The 27,658-nt window shown below is 37.2% G+C and overlaps 3 protein-coding genes across 3 annotated transcripts; 1 reads left to right on the top strand and 2 right to left on the bottom strand.

The window, feature by feature from the left end:
• Nucleotides 1-12,821: 12,821 nt before the first annotated feature.
• GCK72_003397 (uncharacterized protein) lies at nucleotides 12,822-13,178 on the bottom strand (the record flags this gene model as incomplete). The annotated part of the gene is made up of 1 exon (XM_053724031.1): nucleotides 12,822-13,178. One exon carries the CDS (start codon nucleotides 13,176-13,178, stop codon nucleotides 12,822-12,824), a length of 357 nt encoding a protein of 118 aa, XP_053592676.1.
• GCK72_003396 (uncharacterized protein) lies at nucleotides 12,876-14,310 on the top strand (the record flags this gene model as incomplete). The annotated part of the gene is made up of 2 exons (XM_053724030.1): nucleotides 12,876-13,197; nucleotides 14,153-14,310. The coding sequence occupies 2 exons, from the start codon at nucleotides 12,876-12,878 to the stop codon at nucleotides 14,308-14,310; spliced, it is 480 nt and encodes a 159-aa protein (XP_053592675.1).
• Nucleotides 14,311-16,466: 2,156 nt separating this feature from the next.
• Nucleotides 16,467-24,961, bottom strand: GCK72_003395 (uncharacterized protein; the record flags this gene model as incomplete). Its single annotated transcript, XM_053724029.1, has 15 exons — nucleotides 16,467-16,658; nucleotides 17,635-17,756; nucleotides 18,234-18,340; nucleotides 18,389-18,580; nucleotides 18,746-18,833; nucleotides 19,904-20,177; nucleotides 20,682-20,785; nucleotides 20,832-20,949; nucleotides 20,994-21,137; nucleotides 21,989-22,074; nucleotides 22,556-22,689; nucleotides 22,739-22,866; nucleotides 22,912-23,187; nucleotides 23,775-23,984; nucleotides 24,740-24,961. The coding sequence occupies 15 exons, from the start codon at nucleotides 24,959-24,961 to the stop codon at nucleotides 16,467-16,469; spliced, it is 2,397 nt and encodes a 798-aa protein (XP_053592674.1).
• Nucleotides 24,962-27,658: the final 2,697 nt, after the last annotated feature.

Raw genomic sequence — 27,658 nt, 5'->3', positions numbered from 1 at the left:
CTAGCGCCGCAGGCACCCCAGCCGATTCTAGCGCCGCAGGCACCCCAGACAGTTATAGATAAGCATTCTAGCGACGCAGGCACACCAGACAGTTATAGATAAGCATTCTAGCGCCGCAGGCACCCCAGACAGTTATAGATAAGCATTCTAGCGCCGCAGGCACCCCAGCCGATTCTAGCGCCGCAGGCACCCCAGCCGATTCTAGCGCCGCAGGCACCCCAGACAGTTATAGATAAGCATTCTAGCGACGCAGGCACACCAGACAGTTATAGATAAGCATTCTAGCGCCGCAGGCACCCCAGACAGTTATAGATAAGCATTCTAGCGCCGCAGGCACCCCAGCCGATTCTAGCGCCGCAGGCACCCCAGCCGATTCTAGCGCCGCAGGCACCCCAGCCGATTCTAGCGCCGCAGGCACCCCAGCCTATTCTAGCGCCGCAGGCACCCCAGGACGCTTTTGCGCCGGAGGCGCGCCAGATTCGAAAGCCGCAGGCATAGATATTTTTGAGTCGCATATCTCGGAGCTATCTGGAAAACATTAAATTCAACAAACTAACCTACCAATCGATCGGCGTGAAAAACCAGAAAAACCATACAAATTTCATGCGGAACCAGCAAAAATCGAGCTGAAAAACAAAATCATAAAAGTTGATTCAAAAAAGTCGATAAAACTCACAATTCAATAAAAATCAGGCACATATTGTCGACCAACCATCCAGTAGGTAGTCTCTGGTTCAGTTACCCTGAAAAAATTAATTTCATAATTAATTCAATAATTACTGAAAATGAAAAGAAAAAAGCTGAAAACTAAAAAGAATAGGTGAAAATAAAATATAACGATGCCGTTTCCATGGGTTACCTTACTGGCTCTAACCAGATCCAAAAATGAAATGAGAGAACATATAATTAGTGTCACAGAGCTGTCTCTCTCTCCTGTCTCTTTTTCTTTTTTCCCGGGTTCTACCTTTTGAGTGAGAATAATAAATTACGGGGTGTAAGCAACTCACGGGCCGCCCGACATACATGCTTATTCTATTCTGTTTTGAGTGGAGGGACTACGAGTGTATTTCTGCGAAATGTTGAAAAAATAAAAACGAATGAATACCGCTAACTAAAAGAAAACTTAATAATTACCTGTATTTATCAACTAATTAGCTCACTGAATAGTCGAAGCGGAAAATAACATGAACAAGTGAATAATAATAATAATATAAATTTATTACAATTAATATAATCTTGAAAGTTATAGATTTATTAAATACAATTCATGATATTCCCAGTTGGTGATGTTGAAGGTAGGGACTGGTTTCATGGAGTGGTGGAGCTTCCATCCGAGTCGGTTTCGCCATCTCTCAACAAATCACCGAATGGGTCCAGGCGTCTCATATCTGGTAGTGGGGCTACAAAAGACTCATTGACTCAAACTTCAAGAGTATTTACAAGGGAATGACCCTGAGTGAAACGTGAGATTCTCTAGATGGGCCTTACCGAGACTAGAAGAACACTATATGTTTTAGTGACAACAAACTCGTTTCCAGCGAATGACAAACATTTTTCTTTTTTTTTCAATTTTTTTTTTGATTGGGACACTTTGAGACATCGTAACTTTGTTCAATTTGAAAGTTTTCATAAAATTCAAAGTGTGATAAAAAGGTGAAGATGTGGGCTACAAAAACGCTAATTGGAGCATATTTGAATATGTATGTGTACCTCACTCAACATGGGAAATCGGATAGACATGGCCCCCCACGACTTTTTTTTTAAATGACCACTTTCTGATTTCATGAGTACTGCCAATTTTCACATTTTGATTTGTATCTTTTAAGGTTTCAGTTTTGATAAAAACCTAAAATTAGCTTTTTTGTAGCCTACATCTTCACCTTTTCATAACACTTTGAATTTTATGAAAACCTTCAAATTGAAGAAAGTTGCAGTGTCTCAAAGTGTCCCAATCAAAAAATTTTGAAAAAAATGAAAAATGTTTGTTATTCGCTGGAAACTAGCACTAAAACATATAGTGTTGTTCAAGTCTCGGTAAGGCCCATCTAGAGACTCTCGCGTTTCACTCAGGGTCATTCCTGTTAGTTAACAACTTACCAAGCTAAACGGATCGCATCCAGGGCGGAAGGCTTCTTCTTTTTTTTTGCTTCTGTCATACATGATTGTCTGTAAAACAAAAGGTTGCTTTTTATTCAACATTTTTTGAAGAAAAATCGTAAAATCGTACCTCCCAGTGCTATTGAATACGGTATTCTTGTTTTTTGGTCGCCTCATCATACCGGAAGTGGGTCAAACGTTTTTACCACTTCCTTACTTTTAGAATGTTCTCCAAATGGATCCGGATGTCTATTTTGCATATGGTGCATAGCTGTTTATTTGATGTAAAGCCTGAAACAAGCAGAACACTCTTCACAATTAAAAAAAAGTATTTACCAATGCAAAACGTTCAACTCCAACTTCGAACGGTGTCCTCGCTTTCTGGAGTTTATGCAAATTTTGAATTGCAATACAGCCAATCATCTTCTTCTTCTTTTCAGCTTCATTTAAAAAAGAATTACATTAGTAAAACATCATTTCACTCTCTAACCTATTCAGCAAACATCTCCTGCTTCTCCCTGTACCGATTTCAGCCATTTCAGCAAAAAATTAATCCAACGGCGTGAAAAAAACCAACAAAAATCGAGCTGAAAAAGAAATAATGAAAGTTGATTCAAAAAAAATCGATAAAACTCACAATTCAAAAAAAATCAGGCACATATTGTCGACCAACCATCCAGTAGGTAGTCTTGATTCAGTTACCCTGCAAAAATTATTTTTTTAAATTAATTGGATAATTACTGAAAAGGAGAAAAAGAAGAGGAAAACTGAAATGTATATGAACTCTAACGATTGTCTTTTGCATAGGTCACTTTACTGACTCTAACCATCTGCGTCTCTCTTACAAATACTCATCTCTCTCTCTCTCTCTCTCGGTTTTCTCTGGGTCTCAGGGAACATCTGGTATTATCGAAATCGGTATGAAAAGAGATGTCTTGGCCTAGGATCCGTCAACTCGGCCATCGTGGTGTCGCAGCACAAAAATGACGTCACTCGGATATTGAGAAACGGTAAAGTGCATCGTTTAATCCCGAAATACCTCAAAAAACGCGGAAAATCTTGAAAAACCCCAAAAATGCCCCAAAAACCCTGAAAAACCGAAAAACCTCGGAAAATCTCGAAAAACCTCAAAAATGCCCCAAAAACCCAAAAAAAAAAACCCTGAAAAACCGAAAAACCCTTTTGACCCCAGGTTTTTTATTTTTGTATATTTTTGTAGCCCAAATATCGCTCTCCATTTTTGTAGTTGACAACTTTTTGATAGCTCAAATCCTCTCCTCCCTTTTTTCTAAAGGCGCATATCCCAAAAGTCGGCGGAGCTATCAAAAATTTGTCAACTACAAAAATGAAGCCCCGCGCCGCAGGCACACCAGATAGTTGTAGATAACCATTCTAGCGTCGCAGACATGTCACGACACTTTTGCGCCGAAGGCGCGCCAGCTCATGGATTCTAGCGCCGCAGTCATCTTCGCATATCTCAAAAGTGGGCGGAGCTATCAAAAAGTTGTCAACTACAAAAATGAAGCTCTATTTAAGATCTACAAACCTAATTTGTTTCCAATTCCAAATCCTGACATTTGATATTTTTGGCACAACTACCTAACATTGTATAAACAAATCGAATTTCACCAAAACAAATTTTCCAGCAGCAGTCTAAATGAAATATATATATATAAACATTCATATTAAATTCTATAAACAAAAATAGGCTCCGCCCACTTTTTCCCCAACTCCCTTGGTTTTTGACATTCATTAACAACATATATTTCGACAGCCATCTGGTCGGCAGTCACCAAATTTTTTGAAAATGTAATTTGATTATTTGTGAATTCTAACTTCTATTTTTACTTGTATTTACTGGTACTTTTGACTGGTATTTTTTCTTATTCAGTCAGTTGAGATTTTAACTACTCAGTGAGTTTATTAGTTAATTAAAATAAGTAATTATCAAGTTTTCTCTCAGACGTATCCAGCTGACAATGTCAATAAGTGGTAAGATTTTATCAGTTTTTGCAAATGCGCTCTAAAAAAGTTCTGATTTAGTGTAAGATGAAACTCATTTGCGGAAACAGAAAAAAGATTTTTAATAAAACAAGTTATTGCAAACGCGCTCTAACTTAGACATAGATATTCCATCATTAAAATTACGGTAGAGCGCTTTTAGATAGCAAAACTATTCATTATTTCAGAGGTTTCAATCACCACCCCAATGGATAACAAAACACGGGGAAAAACATAGCAATTTTTGGAGTGTTTTGGATGTTAAAAAGTTAGTTTTTAGTTTAATTTTCTATATTTTCTGGCTCCACCCTCAGAACAGATCTGGTATCCATTTTACAAGCGTACAAATAGTTCAATTTAAAACAATTTTATTTCAGAAGAGATCAAGCAGACCAAAACATTTCGTGTGTTGGTTTGTGAAGTAAGTGCTTATAACTATTTTTCAAATCGTATCAAAACCAATAGACGCCTTCATTTCAAATTTTATAAAGTCTCATGGTCTAGAATCTCAAACTCTGAAATTGTAGGGCACGTTATATATTAAGTAGAGGAGCTCAAGAGGATTCTGAATCTGTTTTTAAGTTGTGGCTAGCTTTAAAACCAATTATAACCCAGGTTTGTCTGGAAATCATGGTAAATGATCTTTCAAACAGTGTACCTCGGTTAGTTCCAATTGTAGATCAGATTTGAAAATAGATTAGGAATTCTCATAATTTCAGCTTTCTACTCATTATAATTTTAATTGATAATTATCAAAATTTCGTACCATTATATCTATTCTACAGATTATTGAAAAATGCCTGCTAGTGGAGGATTTGTCAACAATGACGGAAGTATTACGGTTATGAAGGTGAGAGCAATTTTTAAATGTCTGAAATTAAATCAATTTAATTTTTCAGAGGAAAAAAAAGCAGCACAACCTTCGAATTCGTTTTCCAACGATATAATAGGACATGTAAGTATTTTCTGTGTGACTCTAGTAAAAATATGTAGATTAAAGTAGTTTAAAATAAAGCTGAAAATATGGAAATTCTGAAATTGCTCTTTAATTTCAGCTAGCATTCTAATGATATGATATCAGCCCTTTTTGTCTGAAATCCTGTATCTCGATTAGTTTTTATGGCTCATCAAATTTGAGAACTGGTCCATAATCATCGTGATTTCAGCAACCCAAAAATTTAATTTTTTATAAAAGTCGGTAGAAGTTTGCAAGGGCGCTCCACCAAAATTAACGAAAATGGAGTGCAACTTCAATTTTCCTCTTTTCAACTAGAAACGCAATGTTTCATTTTTCAGATCTTAAAATCGGGTCAACTACGGTAGCAGGGCAACAACTTGATCTCCAGAATACTATTTACATAACTCATACCCTATTTTTTTTTAGAAAAATAAATGATTTGATTTGAAAACGTTGAGAAAGTCTAAGATGAGAAGAGACTTTTGAATGTTATAAGAAACGCGCCGGAGGTGCCCCAGTCAATCCATTTTTTAAAGTTTTTCTTCCAGATCTTCATAAAACGCGCCGGAAACCCACCAGTATCGGGATTCTTTATAAAATGAGAATGTTGAAGAAAACGCGCCGAAGGTGCGCCCGACAGTAGAAAGCATGGAGTGTCCTGGAAGCTTTCTGTGAATGCGCCAGCCAAAGTGATTTCTAGAAAGATCCTGAAAAACCCATTAGTCAGTTGGAAACGATAATCCTGTGAAAAAGGCGTCAGAGGCGCGCCAGACTTTCCCCCCAGAAATTTGGATTGGATTTTTACCTGTCATAAACACTTTTAGAGGCTATTTTTGTCTTTTTTTGCAATTTTTTAATGCAGATTTCCGATCAAAGTTCTTCTTCTCTATAGATGACACATTCCTACCGGATTATCCAATATATTTATTTATTTTTCATTTTCTTGAGTGCTTTTTTCTTATACTCTTTAATTTTTAATCTAGAATAAAGATTAGGAGAGAGGCATGTACATACATATAGATATATCACTTTCAGATTAAAACATGTATACGGGTTACTGTAATAGGGATTATGCTTTTTTTCCGTATATTCAAATCGGCACATCAAGTGACTTTGGATTATGTGTAAATTTTTTATAAACTATCTGAAAGATATTGCTGAAATTATCACGTACATATGTAAAGACCACAGCAATCAACACATCACAGTGGAGAGCTGTTTTTAGTCGTAAGAGTTTTTTTGCAATTTTAGCAGTAAAAGACCTGTGAGTCATATATACAAGTCCCCAAAAATTTTGACAACATTAAATTTATAATTTTCAAATTTCCGTTTCTTTTCAAATCCAAAATCATCAAGTTTGATTTCAATTTCCGTTTTGAAATTGAATTTTTATTACATTTCTGAAAAAGTTGTTGCAATTTTTCCAATTTCCTGTTTGTTCTGCATGATTTCAGCATGAGATACATGATATTCTTGAAAAATCTGAAATTTTCAATTTCCGATCTGAAATTCTCCTTGTTTAGTCATTTTTGAGCTCTACACATTCTAAAAACCCCTAAAAACCAAAAAACCAGCCGAGATCATCCCATCTTCTTTCAGTTTTCGTAGTTTCTAGTATCTCATTTTCAGAGCAGATGATACATGAAGTCAAGTGAAGCGTATTCTAATCAAACCCCGACATTTCGAAGAATATTCGAAATTCCACGTAAACAATGAGAGAAGACACATCTTCTAGTGACCTGTCATCTGATATCTGGAGAGTGAGAAAAAACGCGTAGAAGGCGTGCCAGACATTTGAAAACAGCATTACAATATGTGTGACGAGTATGGCGCCCAGAACGGGGAAATTTTCGGGCCTTGCAAGAAAGGTTGCGTAAAAAAAAGCCCAGTCAAGAGTTCCTAATAATGGATCCTGCACAACCTACCAACCGATCAAGAATAAACGCGCTGGAGGAGCGCCAGATACTATTGAAAACTGTTTGAAAGGGATGTTATAAGAAGCACACTGGAGGCTTCTTGTTATTGTAGCTTTGTATTACTGTATGTACCGTAATCTTCAGTCATTTTGGTAAAATATGAGAAACTTGCTAAAAATAGCTACTAGCTTCTATGTCAGCTCATTCTGAAAAATTCATTTAACTTATTACTCATCCCTCTCCCCCCTTTTTCTGATTCTTTCTGACTTTGTCACTTCTGATCACTTCTGATTCTTTTCAAATCAGAAACGATATGAGTAATATCACTCCTGTCTTCTCTTTTCTTCAACACATAAAAATATCGGTTAGTTAATGTGGAAGTGCTTTAGTATTATATACATAAGCATCTGCCCCTGAATAAATGTTTTTGCAAGATCAATATCATAAATATATCCATTGTCCTATCCTTCTCCTGCTCCCAACTGATAAACAAATCGCTTCCTGAAAATTGTGTGCTGGTTGTGTGCAATTCACGTGAATAGCACATGTGCCTTGTTCTTCCACGATATGGTAAACGCTACAAATGAAAACACGCTCTAATGAGAAAAAACATGGAAATGTAATATTTTCACGTATTCGGAATATTCCTGCAGGAAAATAGTTTTAAATGTTCACCGCCACGTAATGCGGACCACGTGTTTTTAGCTAAAATTTTAGAGCGTGTTTGCATAGGTAGCGTTTGCCATATTGTGTTCTTCGACCAATATTATTTTCTATGAAATTGATTTCATTGACGTTTCTGCATATTTCATATCATAAAGATATCCGATTTCAGTTTTATGTATACACCTAGATTTTTGTTTATATTTCCTCTGTCATCATTTTTTTTCTGCAAAGTGTTTCTCAAATTTTCGACTTCACCTGCCATGTATTCCTGGAAACACAAATACATTTCTCATAGTCTCTAGTCTCTCTAATCGGGAAGTAATGCTCTTCTAAGAAATTCAGGAGATTAGTAGAGAGGGCATAGAAAAAGGCACTCAGGAAAATTAAATATAAATAAATGAAGATAATCCGGAATCTATCAAAGAGCAGTTTCTATATTTGAATGAAAAACAGAAAAATATGAGTCATAGAGATATTTCTTCTGATATCGCAGTAATCAGAAGAGATCAGAAGTGATCAGAGCAAAGTCAGAACAATTTCAGAAGGAATCAGAAGAGAAATTTGCAGAAAAATGGAAAAATTTTGGAATTATGACTGTGTTCTAGGTAGGAATCAAAACTGATCAGAAGCGATCAGAAGAAAATCAGAAGAATTTCTGCAGGAATAGATTATGACTGGAAGCAAGTAGGTACACATTTATAGCAAGTTCCTCAATCTTACCACTGTTAAAACAACTGAGAATTACGGTAGCTACAGTAATAAGAAATTGAAGTTTCCAGTTTAACCTCCTCTGGTGCGCTTTCGGCGCGTTTCATCACATCCCTTTCAAGCAGTTTTCAATAGTAGCTGGCATTTTTCTCCTTTTTGGGTTTTTCTCCTGATATCTGAAGAAAGTTCCTAAGATCTCATCACTATGAAAATATTGGAAAATTACTATAGCTACAGTATCAAAAGTCAATGTGTCTTCCTCTCTGGCGCACCTCTGGACGCGTTTCTCAACACAATCTTGTAATGCCATATTTAACATAAGACACTCTTTTTTTGTTTTTGTGCTGTTCGAAAATCAAAAAAAAAAGATACTTGAGAAAAAAGTGGAAATTGAAGATATGGGGTCACCTGAAACCAAAATGACTGGCGTGACTTTGGCGCGCTTGTCTATCTTTGAGAAACGTGTGAAAAATTCTAGCTGTCGTGTCTTTGGCGCGTTTCTCAACATCGCCATCTTGAAATGCACAGGATCCTAATGAAGAATGTTGTTTCTGACGGTCTGGCGCGCCTTCTCCGCGTTTCTTTCACTGTCCAGATATCAGATGAAATGACAGATCACTGAATGATGTGTCGCTCATTGTTTACATGGAATTTTGAAAATTCTTCAAGATGCTCGGGGGGCGGTTGGTTTGATTAGAATACGCTTGACTTGACTTCATGTATCATCTGCTCTGAAAATGAGATACTACAAACTACGAAAATTGAAAGAAGATGGGATGATTTCGGGTGGTTTTTTGGTTTTTAGGCTCTCTTAGAATGCGTAGAGCTCAAAAATGAATAAGATGAGAATTTCAGATCGGAAATTGAAAATTTCCAGATTTTTCAAGAATATCATGTATCTGAAATTATGTAGAATTACGAAAACAGAAAGAAGAAGTGTGTGGGATTGTGGTTATTGAGAATTTTATAACTTTGATAACAACTGAGGATTACGGTAGGTACAGAAAGTCACCCGTCAACAGCAAGATAATTGAATATAGAAAAAACCAAGAACTATTTAAATTATTGGTTTCCGTAAATTTCAGTTACCTTAACTACAGTAAGGCAGGTTTCATTCATTTTTCAAATTTTCGATTTTCCCAAAAAAAAAACTATTAAAATTGCTTCGAATTTTCTACAAGATTTCATTTACAAGGGAACCTTTTTGGGTCACAAGTTTGGAATCGTTCCAAATTGCTACCAGATATTGAGGACAGCTTGAATAGGCATATCCCAAATGTTTGTTTTGAGCTCGTCACTTGCCGCTGAGAAAAACCGTCTCAAAGGTTCACTTCTGTAGTTAAACGCTGTAAAAGACCGAAAATGGCTTGCAAAACCAGAGATAAAGACGGTTTTTCTCAGCGGCAATTAACGATCACAAAACATAAATTTGGGATAAGCCTTTTCAAGCTGTCCTCAATATCTGGTAGCAATTTGGAACGATTCCAAACTTGTGACCCAAAAAGGTTCCCTTGTTACAATTTTTTCAAATTTCCGTTTTTTTTTTTCAAACCCAAAATCATCAAGTTTGATTCCAATTTCCGTTTTGAAATTGAATTTTTATTCCATTCCTGGAAAAGTTGTTTCCATTTTTCCAATTTCCGGTTGATATGCATGATTTCAGCATGAGATGCATGATATTTTTGTGAAACATCTGTCAAGTCTGAATCTGAAGATCCCCTGCTTTGTCTTCGCTCACATTCAGATTCAAAAGATGTTTGACTAGAAAGAAAAGAAGAAAAAAAAGATGCAACATTCCATCCGAATCGAATATTCCCTTTGAGAGAGCATCCACACACAAACAAATTCCTTATTCAATATTCTTTTCTAGAGGGGGAAGGCACTCACAGATAGATGAGAAATGTCCCCTTCTTTCTCTCTCTTTTTTTATTCCATTTTCTCTTTTTGTGTCGTCCGAGCCTGAACAGAGAGCAGGAAAGAAGGAAATTGGAAGGCTGGCGTGACTTTAGCGCGCTCGACTGCCTTGTAGAACCATGAACTTGTTTAGCCTCCAACTCCAAAAATTCTGGCTGTCGTGTTTTTGGCGCGTTATTCATCCTCACCATCTTCAAATCCATGGGATGCCAACACAAATTTGATGTAGTTTGATGCTGTCTGGCGCGCCTCCAGCGCGTTTTTGGAGGAAAGTTACGGGACAGACTGATTGGGGTTCTCTTATTCAGGAAATTCTGTCTGACGGCAGCTGACTGCTTGGCGCGCCTTCTCCGCGTTTTCTCTCTTCAGATATCAGATAACAGATCACTAGATGTAGATGTGTCTTCTCTTATTCTGATTGTTTACGTGGAATTTCGAATATTTTTCGAAATGTCGGGGTTTGATTAGAATACGCTTCACTTGACTTCTTGACTTCATTTGCTCTGAAAATGAGATACTAGAAACTACGAAAACTGAAAATGAGAATGATCTCATGTGGTTGTTTGGTTTTTAGGGGTTGTTTAGAATGTGTAGAGCTCAAAAGTGACTAAACAAGAAGAATTTCAGATCGGAAATTGAAAATTTCAGATTTTTTGAGAATATTATGTATGCTGAAATCATGCAAATCAACCGGAAATTGGAAACATGGCAACAACTTTTCAGAAAAGAAAATGGAATGAATATTCAATTTCAAAACGGAAATTGGAATCAAACTCGATGATTTGGATGTGGGCAAATAAATAATGTGGGGATTATCTGCAGTTTAAAAAATCAAACTACATCAATGTGATGATTTCCACGTTTTCTGACATTTCAAGCGTAAGGACCAGAAGTTCCTTTACCTAGAGGTAGAGGCAGCTATATATCTCTTATTTTGCAGTAAGAATTTTAAAAAACGCGGAGACGGTGCGCCAGACAAGTCGAGTATACATTTTTCAACAGGATTTTTGTAGATTTTCACTAATTTAAACATTTCAAAAATGTTAAATGCTAGGTTATGGTATTCCTTATATTTTCCTGATAGGTTGTTTTTCGTTTTAACCAATTTCAATCATTTTTATCTCAAAAGTGGGCGGAGCTATCAAAAAGTGGTTAACTACAGAAATGTGTAGAATTTTAAGGAGATCAGTTTTGTAGTTGATCAATTTTTAATACAACCCATCCCTCAAGAAGATTTATTCCATTAAACTAATGGCAGTGGGTTTTTGAATTTTTGAACCCTCCTTCCATTCTCTCTGGATGCAACATTCTAATCTTGTTGCGAGTGCTTACACAACACACACAAACAAATTCCTTATTCAATATTCTTTTCTAGAGGGGGGAAGGCACTCACAGATAGATGAGAAATGTCCCCTTCTTTCTCTCTTTTTTTTATTTCTTTTTCTGGACGAAGGGTGTCCACACACTTTTTCGGACACTCTTCCCTTCTTTTTAGCTTCTCCGAGCCTTGAGTGGCCTAGGAACCCAAATTTCAGGTTTCTAGCCCATCAAGTTATATACGCCTGGAAAGCTGACACTCTAAGGATTCAGAATCTCTTTTTATCTTCCTTTTAGCATTAAGCCCTGTTAAGATGAGGCCGAGACTTCCAAATTTTGGGTTTCTAGGCCAGCATTTGAGCTGAAATTCTGAGGTTTCTGAATCTCAACTTATTTCTATTCTAGCATCAAAGTGCACTCATGGGATTAGGAGAGAGTGCAGAGAAACTTGAGAACAACAAAGTGGGCGGAGCTTCTATCGAATATCAGAAAAAGGGGCGGAGTCAGGAGTGAAGAGCCCATAAAAGGGAGATGGGAGTAGTGGAGACTATCAGTCTCGACGGATTCTCGAGACCGGGAAGTTCTATTTTCCCTCCCAACTCCTGCAGCTTCTCTTCTCTTATCCTTCTAACCGTGCTTAAAGGCGCATATCTCAAAAGTGGGCGGAGCTATCAAAAAGTGGTCAACTACAAAAATGGAGAGCTAGATGTGGGCTACAATAATATATAAGAATGGAAAACCTGGCGTCAAAAGTGAAATAGTTATGGGGCGTTAAAGTGTGGCATTTTTTGATGAAGAGAGTAGGTTTTGGGGTTTTGGGGTTTTTTGGGTTTTTTGGGGATTTTGGGGGTTTTCGGGGTTTTTCGTGCTTTTTTTGGCGTTTTTCGAGAAATTTCGGGGTTTTTTGGTTTTTGGGGTTTTTTGGGGTTTTTTTTTGGGGTTTTTAGGTTTTTTGGGGCATTTTGCTGTCTTTGGGGTTTTTTGGTGGTTTTTAGGTTTTTTTTGGTTTTTTTTAAAGGGATTTTGGGGTTTTTTGTGGTTTTTCGAGTTTTTTTGGGGTTTTTTCGAAGTTTTTCGTGCATTTTTTGGCGTTTTTCGAGAAATTTCGGGGGTTTTCAAGAATTTTCGGGGGTTTCGGGCTTTTTTTGGGGTTTCTGTGGTTTTCGAGACTTTTCGGGGTTTTTCGGGCTTTTCCTGATTTTCCAGTCAAAGTTCTTACCGGTTTCCGTCTCTATCCACTATTATCATCCTACTACCTTCAAATTTTCAGCCTCTACCATCCTCAAACCCGCCGAATCATGTCGGTTGCTGTCCTCTGTCTCCTCGCCGTGACCGTACTCTCCGCCTCGCCGGCCACCGCCTCCGACACCGATGCTCCACGAGCTGCTCCACACCGTCAGGTCGTCACTCTCCGTCACCGCGAAGTCCCTCTCTACTCCTCCATTGCCGCATTTGACTATTTCGGTATGTGGGCTCTGGAGACGTGTGAGGCCGCCGTTCGTCGTGATGACACCAGCAAGGGGAAACTTGCCAAGATGGTGATGACGATGGATGTGTGCAGAGAGCGAGCTTATGCTTACTCCTACGTTGGCTGTAACCATCAGTGCAAGAATCTTTTCGGTGAGTTTTTTTTTCAATTCTTCAATGAAAAATACATCAGTTAATTAGAGAATAATTAGCTAGTTAGAAACATTAGAAAACTGCAAACTCTTCTTACTTTTTAACACGTCAGGAAAGTAATGACTTGTCAGAGGATCCAAACTTTGATCTTATTTTTCTCGAATACCAGGCCTCGATGGCAAAAACTGAATATATATTTGGAATCAGCGTTTTCTCAGCTTTCCAATGATATAGGTCACGTCCCATAACTCCACACTGACTCGAGGGCCTTCCCTAGTTAGGGTTTCCTGTCAAAACTGTTGGAAAAACGCGCCTCAGGCGCGCCAGCTCGTTTTTTTTCAAATTTTATAGTGTCAGGAAGCATGAGGAAGCTCCCTTATGATAACTAGAGTTTTCTGGAGTTCTAAAGAATCTGGCGCACCTCAGGCGCGTTCTGCAAAATTGTGATTTTCTAGCTTGTTTGCTGGTTGTTTAGGCTTTCCATATAAAAAATTTGGCTGGCGCGTCTTTGGCGCGTTTCTCAACACAATCATCTAATGTCAGGAGGAATGGAAAGAATACCAACTTAATGTAGTTTTTGACAGTCTGGCGTGATTTTGACGCGTTTTTGGAGACCTAGAACCCCAATTTTCGGATTTCCAGGCCACAAATTTAGTATCGCGGTGAAGCTGAAATTCTGAGGATTCTGAATCTCATGTTATTGTTCTTCTAGCATCTATTCTCCTTGAGATACAAGGCTTCAAACTTTCCATGGCCTAGAATCTCAAATTTTGGGTTTCTAGGCCCTCAAGGGTGGAAAACTGATTCTAAAACTCTGATTATTTCCTTTTCTAGCATCAAAACACATTTCGATATTCCAAATTTCCTCCCAGTATTTCCCATCACCTTTGACGCGTAATGGTGTTGAATGCTAAATCTCATTAAAACCGCCCAAATTAAAAACAATTTTCTGCAGACCTCTACATAGCAGTCTGTGAAGAGAACCGCCAAATCGAGGTGGGCGAGATGAAAGAAATCTGTTGTCCCATAGTCTACAGAACCAGTACACTGGAAGAGAACCGTGCGGAGCAGAGAGCACAGGCAGAGATCTATCCACACTATTTTGAAAAATGATGTTCCCCGGTGTGACTTCTGACGAGATTCCCTGTTCTCTGTTTTCGTGAATTCCCGGTTTTCTTCCCTGTTTTTTTTCTCTAAATATTGTGATCAACGTAATACCTCCTCTTACTCCCCCACCTCATATATCCTCTCACCTCATGTTGATCTCAATAAAGATACTTGTTGACTTTTAAACTGTTAGGGCTGAATTTTAGGTATTTGTGCAGTCCGTGTTGTTGACCGCGGCTGGAAACTTATCAATTTTAAGTTCGAAATGTGAATTTTTTGGGTTTTTAAGTCAAGGAAGATTCTGATTCACGTCTACTGAAATTAACTTCAGTCTGAGTTTCAGAAAAAGTTGAAATGATTTTAAACCTCAACATTGGAGCACCAAAAAATGACACGATTCTGTCAAGTCGACCTATAATTCGTGTTTTAAAAGAATTTTTTCTTGGATGGGGTATAGAGAGTAAGTGTGATTGATAGGAAAAGAATAAGGATAAAAGGGAAGAGGAAAATAGGGTCCATAGGTTCGATTTCCCAGATTAGTTGCAGGTGGTGCAGCTCGATCAGCTTTCCACCGATACTAAATATGGAATGAGTTGGTGGCCTAGACACCCAAAATTAGGGATTCTAGGCCATCGGGTCTTGAACGTTTTTCAAGCTGAAAACTTGCGGCATGTGATTTTTTCAGAGGTTTTATCGCTTTTATCATTGGATTTTCCATATTTTTCCAAATATTTTTAAGTGAATACGAATACAAAAAAAAACATATTTTATAGCTAACAATTATTGCAAAAACACTAAAAATACAGATTACAATTAAAAATCACAATTCTAGAAGGTCTTGATTTTTTCGAAGATCGATTGGCGTCCGATGGTTGCATGCCTTAAAATTGGTCAACTTTGAGGCTTTTGATATGGTAATTATATTTTTTGCAAAAAAACGCTTACGTTCGTTCTGCTCATATATTGCAACCAGCATTTTTCATAATGATCACGTTTCTGAAATCAAAAAAATGCAGGCATTGATTTGAAATAAACTCATACCGTTATGATTTGGTCCCACAATCCGCCAACATTTCCACAATCTTCGCGGAGAGCTATCCCAAGACACTGAAAATCAACTTATAGGATACCGTATTTTTGAGTAATACTCACGTTCAAATCATCTGTCTCTTTTTCAGTGAGATAATTTGTCGCATTTATCTTTTGTTCGGCTTTCTCAAGATTTTGCCTTCCAATGCATATGATAAATCTGAAAACAGCAGTTACTATACATCTGAAACTATTGAAAAACATACGTGAGTTTTAGGAAACTGAGTGAGATGTCGATAGTTTGGCTGGTACTGTGATAATTGTCTGAAAATGCATTATTAGTGATTTTCCGTTCAGATTTCTATTATTTTTTGTTTCTAATGTCTCAAAATATCCAAACATGTGTACCAAGTTTTGGCACTCCCGTTTTAGTACAACTCGTGTTATCAGATTTTCAATAAAAAACTAATCAAAACTCACTAAATCCAGAAAAATCCGTGTCTTCCAGTTGAATCACCAAAAATCAATATTTTAGCTGAAAAAAGTACTTTTTAATCTCAAAAATTCCAAAGAAATACTGGTTAGAACTTACAATTCACAAAAAATCACATATAAATATAGTTGTCGACCATAATTCCGGTAGTTGGTCTTAATTGGATTAGTTACCCTGCAAAATTATGAAATTAATAGAAGAAAATCATTAGGAATTGATTTTAAAAGGAAAAATAAGAAAAAATATGGAACATTATATCAAAAAATGGAATAGCGCCTCTCAGGAAGGGGGGGGGGCTATTATTTGAATCGGTTCATTTCTCCACAACTCAATGGAGCGCGGAGGAAAATGGGATTGCAACACAAATGTTTATGCACCCATTTGTTTATTATATCGCCAGCTCACTCGAGTTCACGTGAAAACTTTTTTGATGATAATTTGTATTTTTGGAAATGAAAATAAAATGCCGACATTGTGACAGAGATGCGGACAAACCCCACATGCGTTTTATATATAAGAAGGATGCCAACTATTAACTTGTAATAGGAATGATCATAAAATTTGCCAAGAAACATATTTTACAAAAAATTGGAAATTGAACACAATGGAATATAAAACCACCTAAATAAAATAAAACCAGTTATGGAGTTGGGGACCAGAGCCAGTGGGTACCCGTCAACATATCAGGGGTCATGTTAAGGAAGATTTGAATGGAAAATGCAAGAAGTACTCCTATAGTGCAGAATGCAGTGTTTGCGAATGCGACGGTTTCGAAGATACTGATATGGCAGATGAGAGCGGGCAGGAAGACTGCCATGGAGCAGATGGTACTCTGGAATAGAATAAAATGGTATGGTACAGTACCGCTCATAAGTATATCAAGTTTTGGTTTTTTCAGTTGAAATTATTCAACTTTGAGAGTGTGTCATTGTAATACTGATTGTCCCATCAAATAGATTTTTAATGGATCTTATAGATCAAATGTAGAGCTCCATTTTTTTTAGTTGAAAACTTTTTTGTACGGACACTCTCTAGGGAGTTATGGTCATTTTAAGAGGACAGCTCAGAAATCGCACTATTTTGCACTGAAATAAGGCGATTTGAGGGATAAATTACTTTGTCGGTATGTAACCAGCTAGGGAGCGTCCGTACAAAAAAGTTGTCAACTACAAAAATGGAGTTTTATTCTTGGTCTGTTTGATCCTATAAAAAATTATTTTGTGGGACAGTTAGTTTTACTATGACAGACTCCCAAAGTTGGGGGATTATCAACTGAAAAAGGCGAAACTTAATATACTTTTGAGCGGTACTGTATATTTCTATGCTTCTTACATATTCTTTTTTAATGACATTTTTTGATTTTTCAAAATATATTTTTCACAACATGTACTTTACTAGGGAAGGAATCCGAGTGACCGTGGAGTTATAGGGCGTGACCTATATTATTGGAAAGCTGAGAAAACGCTGATTCCAAAAATAAATTCAGTTTCTGCCCTCGAGGTCTTGTATTCGAGAAAAACGAAGTCAAAGTTTGGACAAGTCAACGTGCCAAAATAGGCAGCGAGGTGTAGAACTATGAATATTGAACCTAGTTTCTCCGGGAACCCTCTATTTTACTAACAATAAAATGAAGGCTTCCAGGAAAAACAAAGTTAAATATTCATAGTCCCATTTTGACTAGCTTACCGATATACATGGGAAAAAACACTTGCGTAACATCTCGTTCATTCGTTCACTCTTTTCAGCACTCGAGTTGATGCGCATAGCCTAAAAACCAAGTTCAGGAGATTCAGAAGAACGAGAATCACCTGTTGGTAATAATAACAAAAGTGAGTTGTGAAGCTTGGTGACAAAGCGGCAACAATCAGGTAGAAAGCAACATTAAAGGGGTTGATGGAGACTCCGAATAGGCCCACCGCCCCGACAGTGGCTGGAATAAAAAAGATCGATTATTGAAGGGTTAAAAAAGAGAAGTCTTTGGATACGCGGGTTTCACACGACCTATAAATTTGATTATAGGTAACTTCGTCTGCGGGGAGTCCATTTCTGCAGTCAAAACCTGCTAAATGTCTCTGCGATAGCTTTTTCACATGGATTTCTAATTCGGCCACATATACTCCACCGCGCGGTGCCGTTTGGGCTCCCCAACGGTTTACCTGTGTTCATACATTACAAAAATGAGAATATCTTGCGTATACTACTTGTCGATTTGGAATTCCGTGTGAAAAAGCTTACCCTTATGAAAAGTTTGAGAGCTCATAACTTGGCTCTCATATTAATTTAGCAGGTTTTGACTACAGAAATGGACTCCGTGTAGTCGAAAGTACCTATGACCGAGTTGATAGGTTTTTTGAAAGTGGGGTCTCCAAAGACTTCCCTTGTGAGTAATAGTTCACGTTTTACTTACATGCATACAATAAGCATACAACAAGGAAATTGAGAATCGCCACTGAAAGGTTCCCGATAATAATTGCACTAACGACGAACATTGCACCAAATGCACAGAGAGGAATTCTGAAATCCCGATTGTAAGGAAATCAGCAATTCCAGAAATATACTCACATTACAATTACATATGGGGCTTGTCGAATGATATCAGCAAACCCGATTTCTGTATCGAACGGTGTAGTTTTGAACTCCGGATACTTGTTGGTCACTGCTCTGCATTTTTCGAATAGTCGGGCTTTATCGGCAAGAGATTTTGTTCCTTCGAAGGTAACAATGTGCAACATGCTAGTGATTTCAGGTTCGGTGCTGGAAAATGTATGAGATTATAAAATTGAATAGTGGGAGTGTAGTCTTTAGGTTGATGTGCATTGTGAATTGATTAGGATGAATAGAGTACTACTCTTTAGGTTGACCTTTATTTTCATGTATGGCACAATTTAGATTATAAAATTGTAAAGTGATGAGACTTACTCATTATGAAATTTGAATTTTACACCATCTCCCCACGATTTGTAGATTGGATCTTCAATGAAGCTTTTGAATCGAGTCATGTTAAGCACTGAAATAATCAAATTCAATTTTTTCTTTTTTCTGAAGAAACAACGGCTCTGTTCCAGCTTACTAGGGAAGGCCTCGGGGTGACCACGGAATTAAGAAACGTCACCTATATCATTGGAAAGCTGAAATCACGGTGATTCCAAATATATATTCAGTTTTTGCACTCGAGGTCTGGTATTCGAGAAAAACAAGGTCAAAGTTCGGAAAAACATACGAAAATTTCTAAAAAAATCTTTTGCGTGTCAGAAAGGTAATAATTCGTCATTTTTCTCAACTTTGACCTTTGTTTTTCTTGAATACCAGGTCTCGAGTGCAAAAACTGAATATATATTTGGAATCACCGTGATTTCAGCGTTCCAATAATATAGGTCACGTTCTATATCTCCAGACCGAGTCGAGAGCCTTCCCTAGTTAGATGTCCTTTAAAAACTCAAGCGTCCCAAAAAACACTTAAAAGTCCCTCAAAACGTTTAAACGTCCTTTGGGGTCCCAAAAGTGCTCAGAAATGTTTAGACGTCCCAAAAACGTTCAGGCGTCCCCAAAATTATTTAGACGTCCCTTGAAATCCCAAAATTTGATTTTAAATAATTAGACGTCCCTTCAACACTAAAAATCACTTAAAGTGTTCAAGGGACGTCTAAATATTTTTTGGGACGTTTAAATGTTTTTTGGGACGTCTTAGGGTTTCAAAGGGCTTTTAAGTGTTTTAAGGGACGTTTTAATGTTTTTTTGACGTTCGAGTTTTAAAGGACATCTAAACTCGAATAGAGCCAAAAAAACTAACCAAATTTTGTTTAAAAACGTCCTTTGGGTCCCAAAAGTGCTCAGAAATGTTTAAACGTACCAAAAAACATTTAGACGTTTTTTGAAGCCCCAAAGTTGTCTCTTGAACACTGAAAAAATCGAACTTTTTTCTAAAGATTTAAGCAAGCTCTCTAAGTGTCAGAGCAAGATGTACGTTTTTTTAGTGTAAAAGGGATGTCTAAACATTTTTTAAGACGTTTAAGTGTTTTTTGGAACGTTCGAGTTTTGAAAAGACATCTAAACTAGAATAAAGCCAAAAAAACTAACCCGCATCATTCGGATGTGCGTTTGTATGTCTGCAGAAGTCATTAATCCAAACCATGTCTGTACTTTGTGGAAGTTTGTTATCAATTGCCTCGATTTCTGCCATCATGCTCTTAAACCTCCCATATTCTCTTCGGTTAGCAAAGTTTGGTGGCTTGTTAACAAAGAACATGATTGAGAACCATGTTGGCCAGACTACATCGCTCATCAAATGCACTCCATAGTTCTTGGGGGATTCTGGTTTCAGTAGTTGTCTGTAGTCGAGGTTACCTTCTACCTGTAAACCTTTTTGGTTTGTACAAGTCTGTTTTAAGGAGGACTGAAGTCATATTTTTTCATATTTCAGATTATGATACTTCAGAAAATTCTGAGCAACTTTCATCATTGGAGCATATGCTAAAAATCGCTCTAAACTCTCTAAATTCCCGTTTTCCCGGCCTAAAAGCAGCCTGGAAGAGCCGAGTTTTCCCACCGTGTAGTCCTCTCGGACAAAAATATTTCTCAATTTCTCGTTTCCTCGCTTTATCCCAACAAAATTTCCATGTTTTTCCTTATTTTTTAACACGAAAATTTGTCAGAAAAACGAGGAAACGAGGACAGTGGAAAAAATTCGCGTGGGAAAACTCTTTCACGAAGGTTCGGGAAAACTGGAATTTAGAGCGTTTAGAGCAATTTTAGCATATGATCCAATGATAAAAAATGCTCAGAATTTTCTGAAGTATCAGAATCTGAAATATGAAAAAAATATGACTTCAGTCCTCCTTTAACAACTAAATCTTACTGTAGTACATCCGATATAAACTGGAACAACTAATAGTGCCACGACTCCAAGAATAGTGACAACTTTGACACATTTCGATTTGTCGACGTGCTCGCAGTAGCAATCTGAAACAGATTGTACATAATAGACTAGAATTCCATATAAATATACCTCTCATACTTTCCACTTTTTTCAGAGTAGGTTTCACCGTTTGCTTGCTGTTAGTTGGCAGTGGAGTAAATTGTTGTGCTGGACAGATAATCAGCACTGCGGGGGAGAAGAAAAATATCTATAAAAGTATGTTGAATAGGAGTACTGTAGATAAAGGCTTACCGCAAAAAAAATAGTGAAAGCCATGATAAGACCAAACAAGAATGAAACCGAAGCATAGTTTGCGATAGGATGGACTGAGCAAATGATGAATGCAATTGCGGGACTAGCGGTGACAACCAATGATGGCATGCAGGTAGCAAAAACCTGGAATTGACTAAGACATCATCTATATCATTGAAAAGCTGAGAAAACGCTGATTTCAAATATGTATTCAATTTTTCTCCTCGAAGTCTGGCGTTTGAGAAAAATTAGGTCAAATTTTGGAGACCTGTTTAGGTCTAATGCTTGAGGCCTAATGCTTGAGGTCTAAGACTCCACGCAGCAGAATCTGGGGGTGAGTACTGAAATCGAACGCGATCCACTAGACATTGGCGTCAAATTGAAATTGAAATTTTAATTTTATTCAATTTGACGTTACATTTTGATACGCGACTTAATCGACCATTTTTTGAGCCGGTTTATACCAGTTTTCCCGCATTTTCGGCCAGGTTTTCGACTGTCTCGCATATTTTCAAGATCAATTCTATTAAAAAAAATAAATACAATTTTTAAGTACTCACCCCCACACTCCGTGACTCCAAGTATCTTAGAACGTAGTTTATATGAAAAACCAAGTCAAAAGCTTCAAATTTATATTAATACCTTAAGATTTGGTTGAGTTTTCAAAGAGTTATAAGAATTTGAAATAAAAACGCTGAAATTGCTTATTTTGTTTAAAAAATTTCGTTGCTGCATCGAAACCACAAATTATTTGCCTATCTGTCTGTCCGAATGTCCGAATATCCAAAAATCCCGAAATTGGGATTTGAAAATCGCAAAAATTTATCTATCATTTTTGCTGAACTTTGACTTCGCTTTTCTCGAATACCAGGCCTCGTGGGCAAAAACTGGATATATATTTGGAATCAGCGTTTTCTCAGCTTTCTAATGATATATGACCTTTCCTAGTTAGAAATAAAACGTTGTTACTGGTTATGGTTTTTTTCTAAACAAACCTCCAAAAGGTGCTCGTCCCTCGAATCCCTGCGGAGCTCCGAATCGCTGAGCCAGGTGTGCGTGAGCATAATGACAGTGTAATAACCTGCATGATAAATGGTTGTGTTGAGGGTAAAGGGGGAACTCGGCTCTATTCTAGTTTAGGTGTCCTTTGAAAACTCGAACGTCCCTAAAACACTTAAACGTACTTTCAAATGTTTAGAAGTCCCTTGGAAACTGAAAAAAACCAAAAGCTTGCTCTGACCCCTAAAAGTAGTGATTCCCCAAACACAAAAAAACAAAAAACCTTAAAACTTTCTTTGGCCTAGTGTTCAGCACCCTGGAAGTAATGGATTCCTTAAAACAGAGACACTCAGAAGCTTGATTGCACTTTTTCCTTGGATTAAGCGAACTCCTGGATGTCTCTGTTTTCTTCCAGGTGTCAGAGCAATCTTTACGTTTTTTCAGTGTTCAAGAGACGTCTGAACTTTTTGAGCATATTTGGGGCCCGAAAAAACGTTTGAATGTTTTATGGGACGTTCGAGTTTTTAAAGAACAGCTAAACTGGAAGACAGCCGGGAACTCACCATGAATCAAAGCCAGGAATGGTGTGAAAATGGTGAGAGGAGTAATCGAGTAACCGAAAAAGTTGTAGATTGCAAATGATGACAGGAATGATAGAATTGGTACTATTATTGCAGTAATCCAAAGGAGCACAATTCTGAAATAGTACGACATTGTATTAAGTTATTCTCCCTTGATTATTATACCTGCCGAAGGTGAATTGGCTGAAAATGCGACTGAAAAATAACAGAACTCCGAATAGAACAATAGTTGAAAGAACAACTCCTGCTCCAAGATATTTGAAAGCGTGCTCCATTCCGGATTGCACAGCTATCTGAAATAATAATACATAATTCATTTTCAGTTGAAGCTAGCTCACCGCCATCCCTCTTTCTCCATGAAGTGTAAAAATAACTGAATTATTCAAATTCGCATTGTGCTCATCCACAGCGTACTGTACAACTTCTTCATATAACGTGAGATCAGATTTCACTTCTCTCGTCTGATAGAATGCCATGAACACCAGTAACGCTTTCTTGGCGCTCAACAAGTCTCCGTCTTTGTTCACTTCCACTTCGTAAAAGTGTTTACCAATGTTTGATTGGTAAGAGAAGATGGAGGTGACTGGGTAAGACAGGCCGAAAAATGACATTCCCTGAGATATGGGATTTGTGAAACGGAAAAAAAATTGGCTCTATTCCAGTTTAGATGTCCTTTGAAAACTCGCATACTTGCAAACCGTATGTCTTTCGAAATGTCTCAAAAACACTAAGACTTCCTTTGGGGTTCCAAAAATGTTTAAAACTTTTTAGACGTACCAAAAACGTTCAGACATCCAATAAAACATTTAGACGTCTTTTGAAATTGCAAAATTAGGTTTTAAATAATTAGACGTCCCAAAGAACTTTTGGACGTCCCAAAAAATGTTTAGACGTCCCTTGAAATCCCAAAAAACAGTTGTGAATATTTAGACATCCCTCTTACACTAAAAAAAGTACATCTTGCTCTGACACCTAGATCTAGAAACTTGCTTAAATCATTGGAAAACCGTTCGATTTTTTCAGTGTTTAAGGGACGTCTAAACATTTTTTAGGACTTCTAATTATTTAAAACCAAATTTTGGGGTTTCAAGAAACGTCTAAACGTTGGGACCCAATAGGACTTTTAAATGTTTTTTGGGACGTTCGAGTTTTCAAAAACATCTATACTGGATTAAGGCCAAAATTATAGATGAAAACTTACCACAGTCGTGAAAAGGAGCTCGTTGAGTTCACAGGTAGAACCACATAAATCGTAATAAGTAATATCTCTTCCTAGTTCTTTGTCATATCGAATAGTTGCATTTTTAACCGTTTTGTAGAATCGTTTCATTTCGTTATATTCTTTTCCAGTATGCATACTCGCTTCTTTATTTCGTGGTTCCACGAATAGTGCTTGATACCATGGATTGCCCTAGAACTTGAATTTAAAGTTGAAATTAAAAATTGTCAAAAGTCTGTTCGGACATCGGCTAAAAACAGTCCAAATTTGGTGTTTACACGAAAAACGCGTCCAAGGCGCCCCAACCTTTGCTAAAACTCCAATTCTGTCTCTGAAACGCGGCAAAGGCACTCCCGACTCCTTTTTTTTGAAAATTCAAAGTCGTCTGGTGTGCTTTTGACGCGTTTTCTGAGGGTAAAACTTTAAATTTTAAAGGACTGGGGCGCCTTCGGCGCGTTTTGGAATCACGCCGTTTATACAGAATTTTTGACCAGTTTTCGCCGATTTTCAGTCATTTTTTGAAATTTTCAGTTTTTTTTAGAATTGCCTGAAATATCTGGAAAATTACAAATATGGCCATTTAGTCCTCCTTTAACAATAATTTTCTATTAGGGTCATCTTTTTTTTTTGAAAAATGAAAACCGTCTGGTGTGCCTTTGACGCGTTTTCTGGTGAAAAAAGTTAAAGTTTGACAGTGCTGGGGCGCCATCGGCGCGTTTTGGAGTCACACTGTTTCTACAGATTTTTGATCAGTTTTCGCCGATTTTCAGTCATTTTTCGAAATTTTTTAGTTTTTTTTAGAATTGTCTGAATTATCATTTTCTATTAGGGTCATCTTTTTTTTTTGAAAAATGGTAGTCCCCTGGCGTGCTTTTTTTTCTGGTAAAAAAAACTTAAATTTTGATGGTCTGGGGCGCCGTCGGCGCGTTGATTTTCCAACCACTAACCTCTTTTCCACCGGTGAAGAAATCTCTTTGAGCTCGCATTTCCATTATTGATGGAGCATCAGAAGTGGTGTATCCGTACTCGAACCCAAAGTTTTTCTTTGGTGGGTTCAAATATATTGAAGTGAATGAAAGAATACCAATAAGCAAGGATATGAAAATTGATACCCATGGCCTACTGCCCACCATACCTCCAAGATGTCCTAGTGAGGGTGCGAGTATCATCTGAAAATGGTTTTTTGACTACATAGAATCAAGATTCCGGTGGAATTTGTACCCCGAAGCACTCATAAATTTCAATTTGCTGATAAGAAAGGTGTCAAAGTTCTAAACAAAAATTTTACTAACAAGGGAACCTCAAGGGGTCGCAAGTTTGGAATCGTTCCAAATTGCTACCAGGTATTAACTAGGGAAGGATCCCAAGTCAAGATGGAGTTACAGGTCGAGATAGATATCACTAGAACCGAAATTTTGCGCTGATTTCAAATCTGTTTTCCAATTTTGCTAAACGATCTCTTGAAAAAAATTATTCGCGTTTTTGTGGCTTCTCAGTGCAAAAATGAGAATTTTCAAGACTCCCAAAATTAACGTTTTTCTTATTTTTTTTCAAATTTTTTTATGTTATACGTGCTGTTCCAATTATGTAATTTGTATTGTTTGTGCTGGAACTTCAGAAAATATTCAGACAAATTTTTTGTAGATGGGTCATTTTTGAAAATTTAAGAAACTCCACAAAATTTTTTCTGAAAATAAATTCTGAAATCAAACTATGCCAAAACTATGTTTACATCCGTAGTCATACGTACAAAACAAAAAAATTTGAAAAAAATGAGAAAAACGTTAATTTTGGGAGTCTTGAAAATGCTCATTTTTGCACTGAGAAGCGGCAAAAACGGCAATAACTTTTTTCACGAGATCATTTAGCAAAATTGAAATGCAAATTTGAAATCAACGCGAAATTTCGATTCGTGATATATATCTCGACCTGTAACTCCATCTCGACTCAGGATCCTTCCCTAGTAAGAACAGCTTGAATAGCCATATTACCGCTGAGAAAAACCGTGTCTTCATCTCTGGTTTTGCAAGCCATTTTTGGGCTTTTTTCGGGCTTTTTTAGGGGTTAACTACAGAAGTGAACCTTTGAGACGGTTTTTCTCAAGCGACGAGCACAAAACAAAAATTTGGGATATGCCTAATCAAGTTGTGCTTAATACCTGGTAGGCAATTTGGAACGATTCGAAACTTGCGACCCCTTGAGGTTCCCTTCCAAAGACGTATTGTGGTCAGTTATGATATTTTTATAATATAATGTTTGTGTATTTATTTTCATACTTCAATAATTTTTTAATTTGGTGCACAACCCGCTTAAAGCAAACCCCGGAAAGTTTGATCAGTGAAATGGCCGAAGAAAATTGGAGGCCGTGACCTAGAAATTCGATTTCGACCATTTTTAATCATTTTTGTTGTATTATTTAATAAATTTGAGAGAATACGACAAATATGAAGTAAAAAATACTAAAAACTATCGGAAAGTCAATTTTTTGTTTTTTCGAAGTCGAATTTCTAGGCCACGGCACCCAATTTTCTTCGGCCATTTCACTGACCAAACGTTCCGGCGTTCGCTTTCAGGTTCTGCACCGAATTAAAAAAATTCTTGAAGTATAAGAATGAACTCGCCGAAACGCATACATTTTAATGTGAAAATATCAAAACTGACCATAATACGCCGTTAAACTGACGTATAGAATTTTAAAAAAAACTCTTATCTTTGTTACTTTCCCGCGAAAAGACTACAGTGTACATCGTTTTTCCAGAAGAAAAATCGGGGAGAGGAGAAGAAACGTATCAGTTTTTCAGTAACAAATTTTCGTCCACCGAAAAAACCGAAAAACCAGAAAAAATGTTTTGAGAACCGTTAGGAAAAAAATAAAAGCAGCTATTATCTCGACACAGCTCTTACAACTGTGCTCTACCGAAATCTCCTTGAAAAATGACTCTTTTTCTCTGAGTCGCTCATTTTTTCACACAATTTTCTTCGGTTTCGGTAGAGCGCGGTTGTAAACAGCGTACCGTGTCCTGGGGTTTTTTCCGAAATCGAAAAAACCAAAACTTTTTTTCAGGAGACGAAAAAAAACAACAAAAAAATTTCAAGGTTTTTTGTGGGAAAATAAGTAAAAATCGATATGGTTTGGTTTTCTTCCACTATCACAATGTTTAAAAAAAAAGAGTTTTTATTCTAAGCACCGCCCTCCAAAACAAGATCCAGGGAGCACGCGTACCTCCAATTACTTTCGTACAGTTGTTCTGTAATTAGATGTAAATATTATTTCGTTATCTCCAGCGACCCTCTCCCCAGACCATATCAAACCGATGCACACTCTTATCAGTTCTATGTGTCTCTAAGCAAACACAAAATTCAATATTTAAAACTTCACAATTTTTTAACACAAAAAAATGGTGTCCGATAAACTGTTCAGCAAGGAATGGGTTCCGGGGTTTTCTGAAAATGTATCTTCATTACAATTAGACCTGAAGAACGTCCGATGCTGATGATTGAGCATGATCTCCTTCACCAATAAAGGAATTTTTTGCGATTCTTGAGAAAATACCTAACTGCTAGCTGGATATACAGGGGGCTGATAAATATTGAGACATGTATTTCCCTGCATAGAAAAAACTCTAGGTGTCCATAAAAGAAAATAACTATATTTTTTGAATCAGTACAACATTATGAACAGCTTTTGAAAAAAAGTATTACGTTTGACTCCGTGGTCGCGTGCCAGACGTCCAGATGTGACAAGGAAAAAGAGACTCTGCGCCGTAGGTAGGTATCACATCACCGGGCAGTAAGACAAAAAATTTGGATGTATCGGAAAAGAATGGTCCTCTCCCTAAAAGTCATAATTGAGTAATACTTTGTTG

The sequence above is a fragment of the Caenorhabditis remanei genome, chromosome I (assembly GCF_010183535.1).
Source record: "Caenorhabditis remanei strain PX506 chromosome I, whole genome shotgun sequence".
NCBI classification, from domain to species: Eukaryota; Metazoa; Nematoda; class Chromadorea; order Rhabditida; family Rhabditidae; genus Caenorhabditis; species Caenorhabditis remanei.
This window is presented reverse-complemented; position numbering and strand designations above follow the sequence as displayed.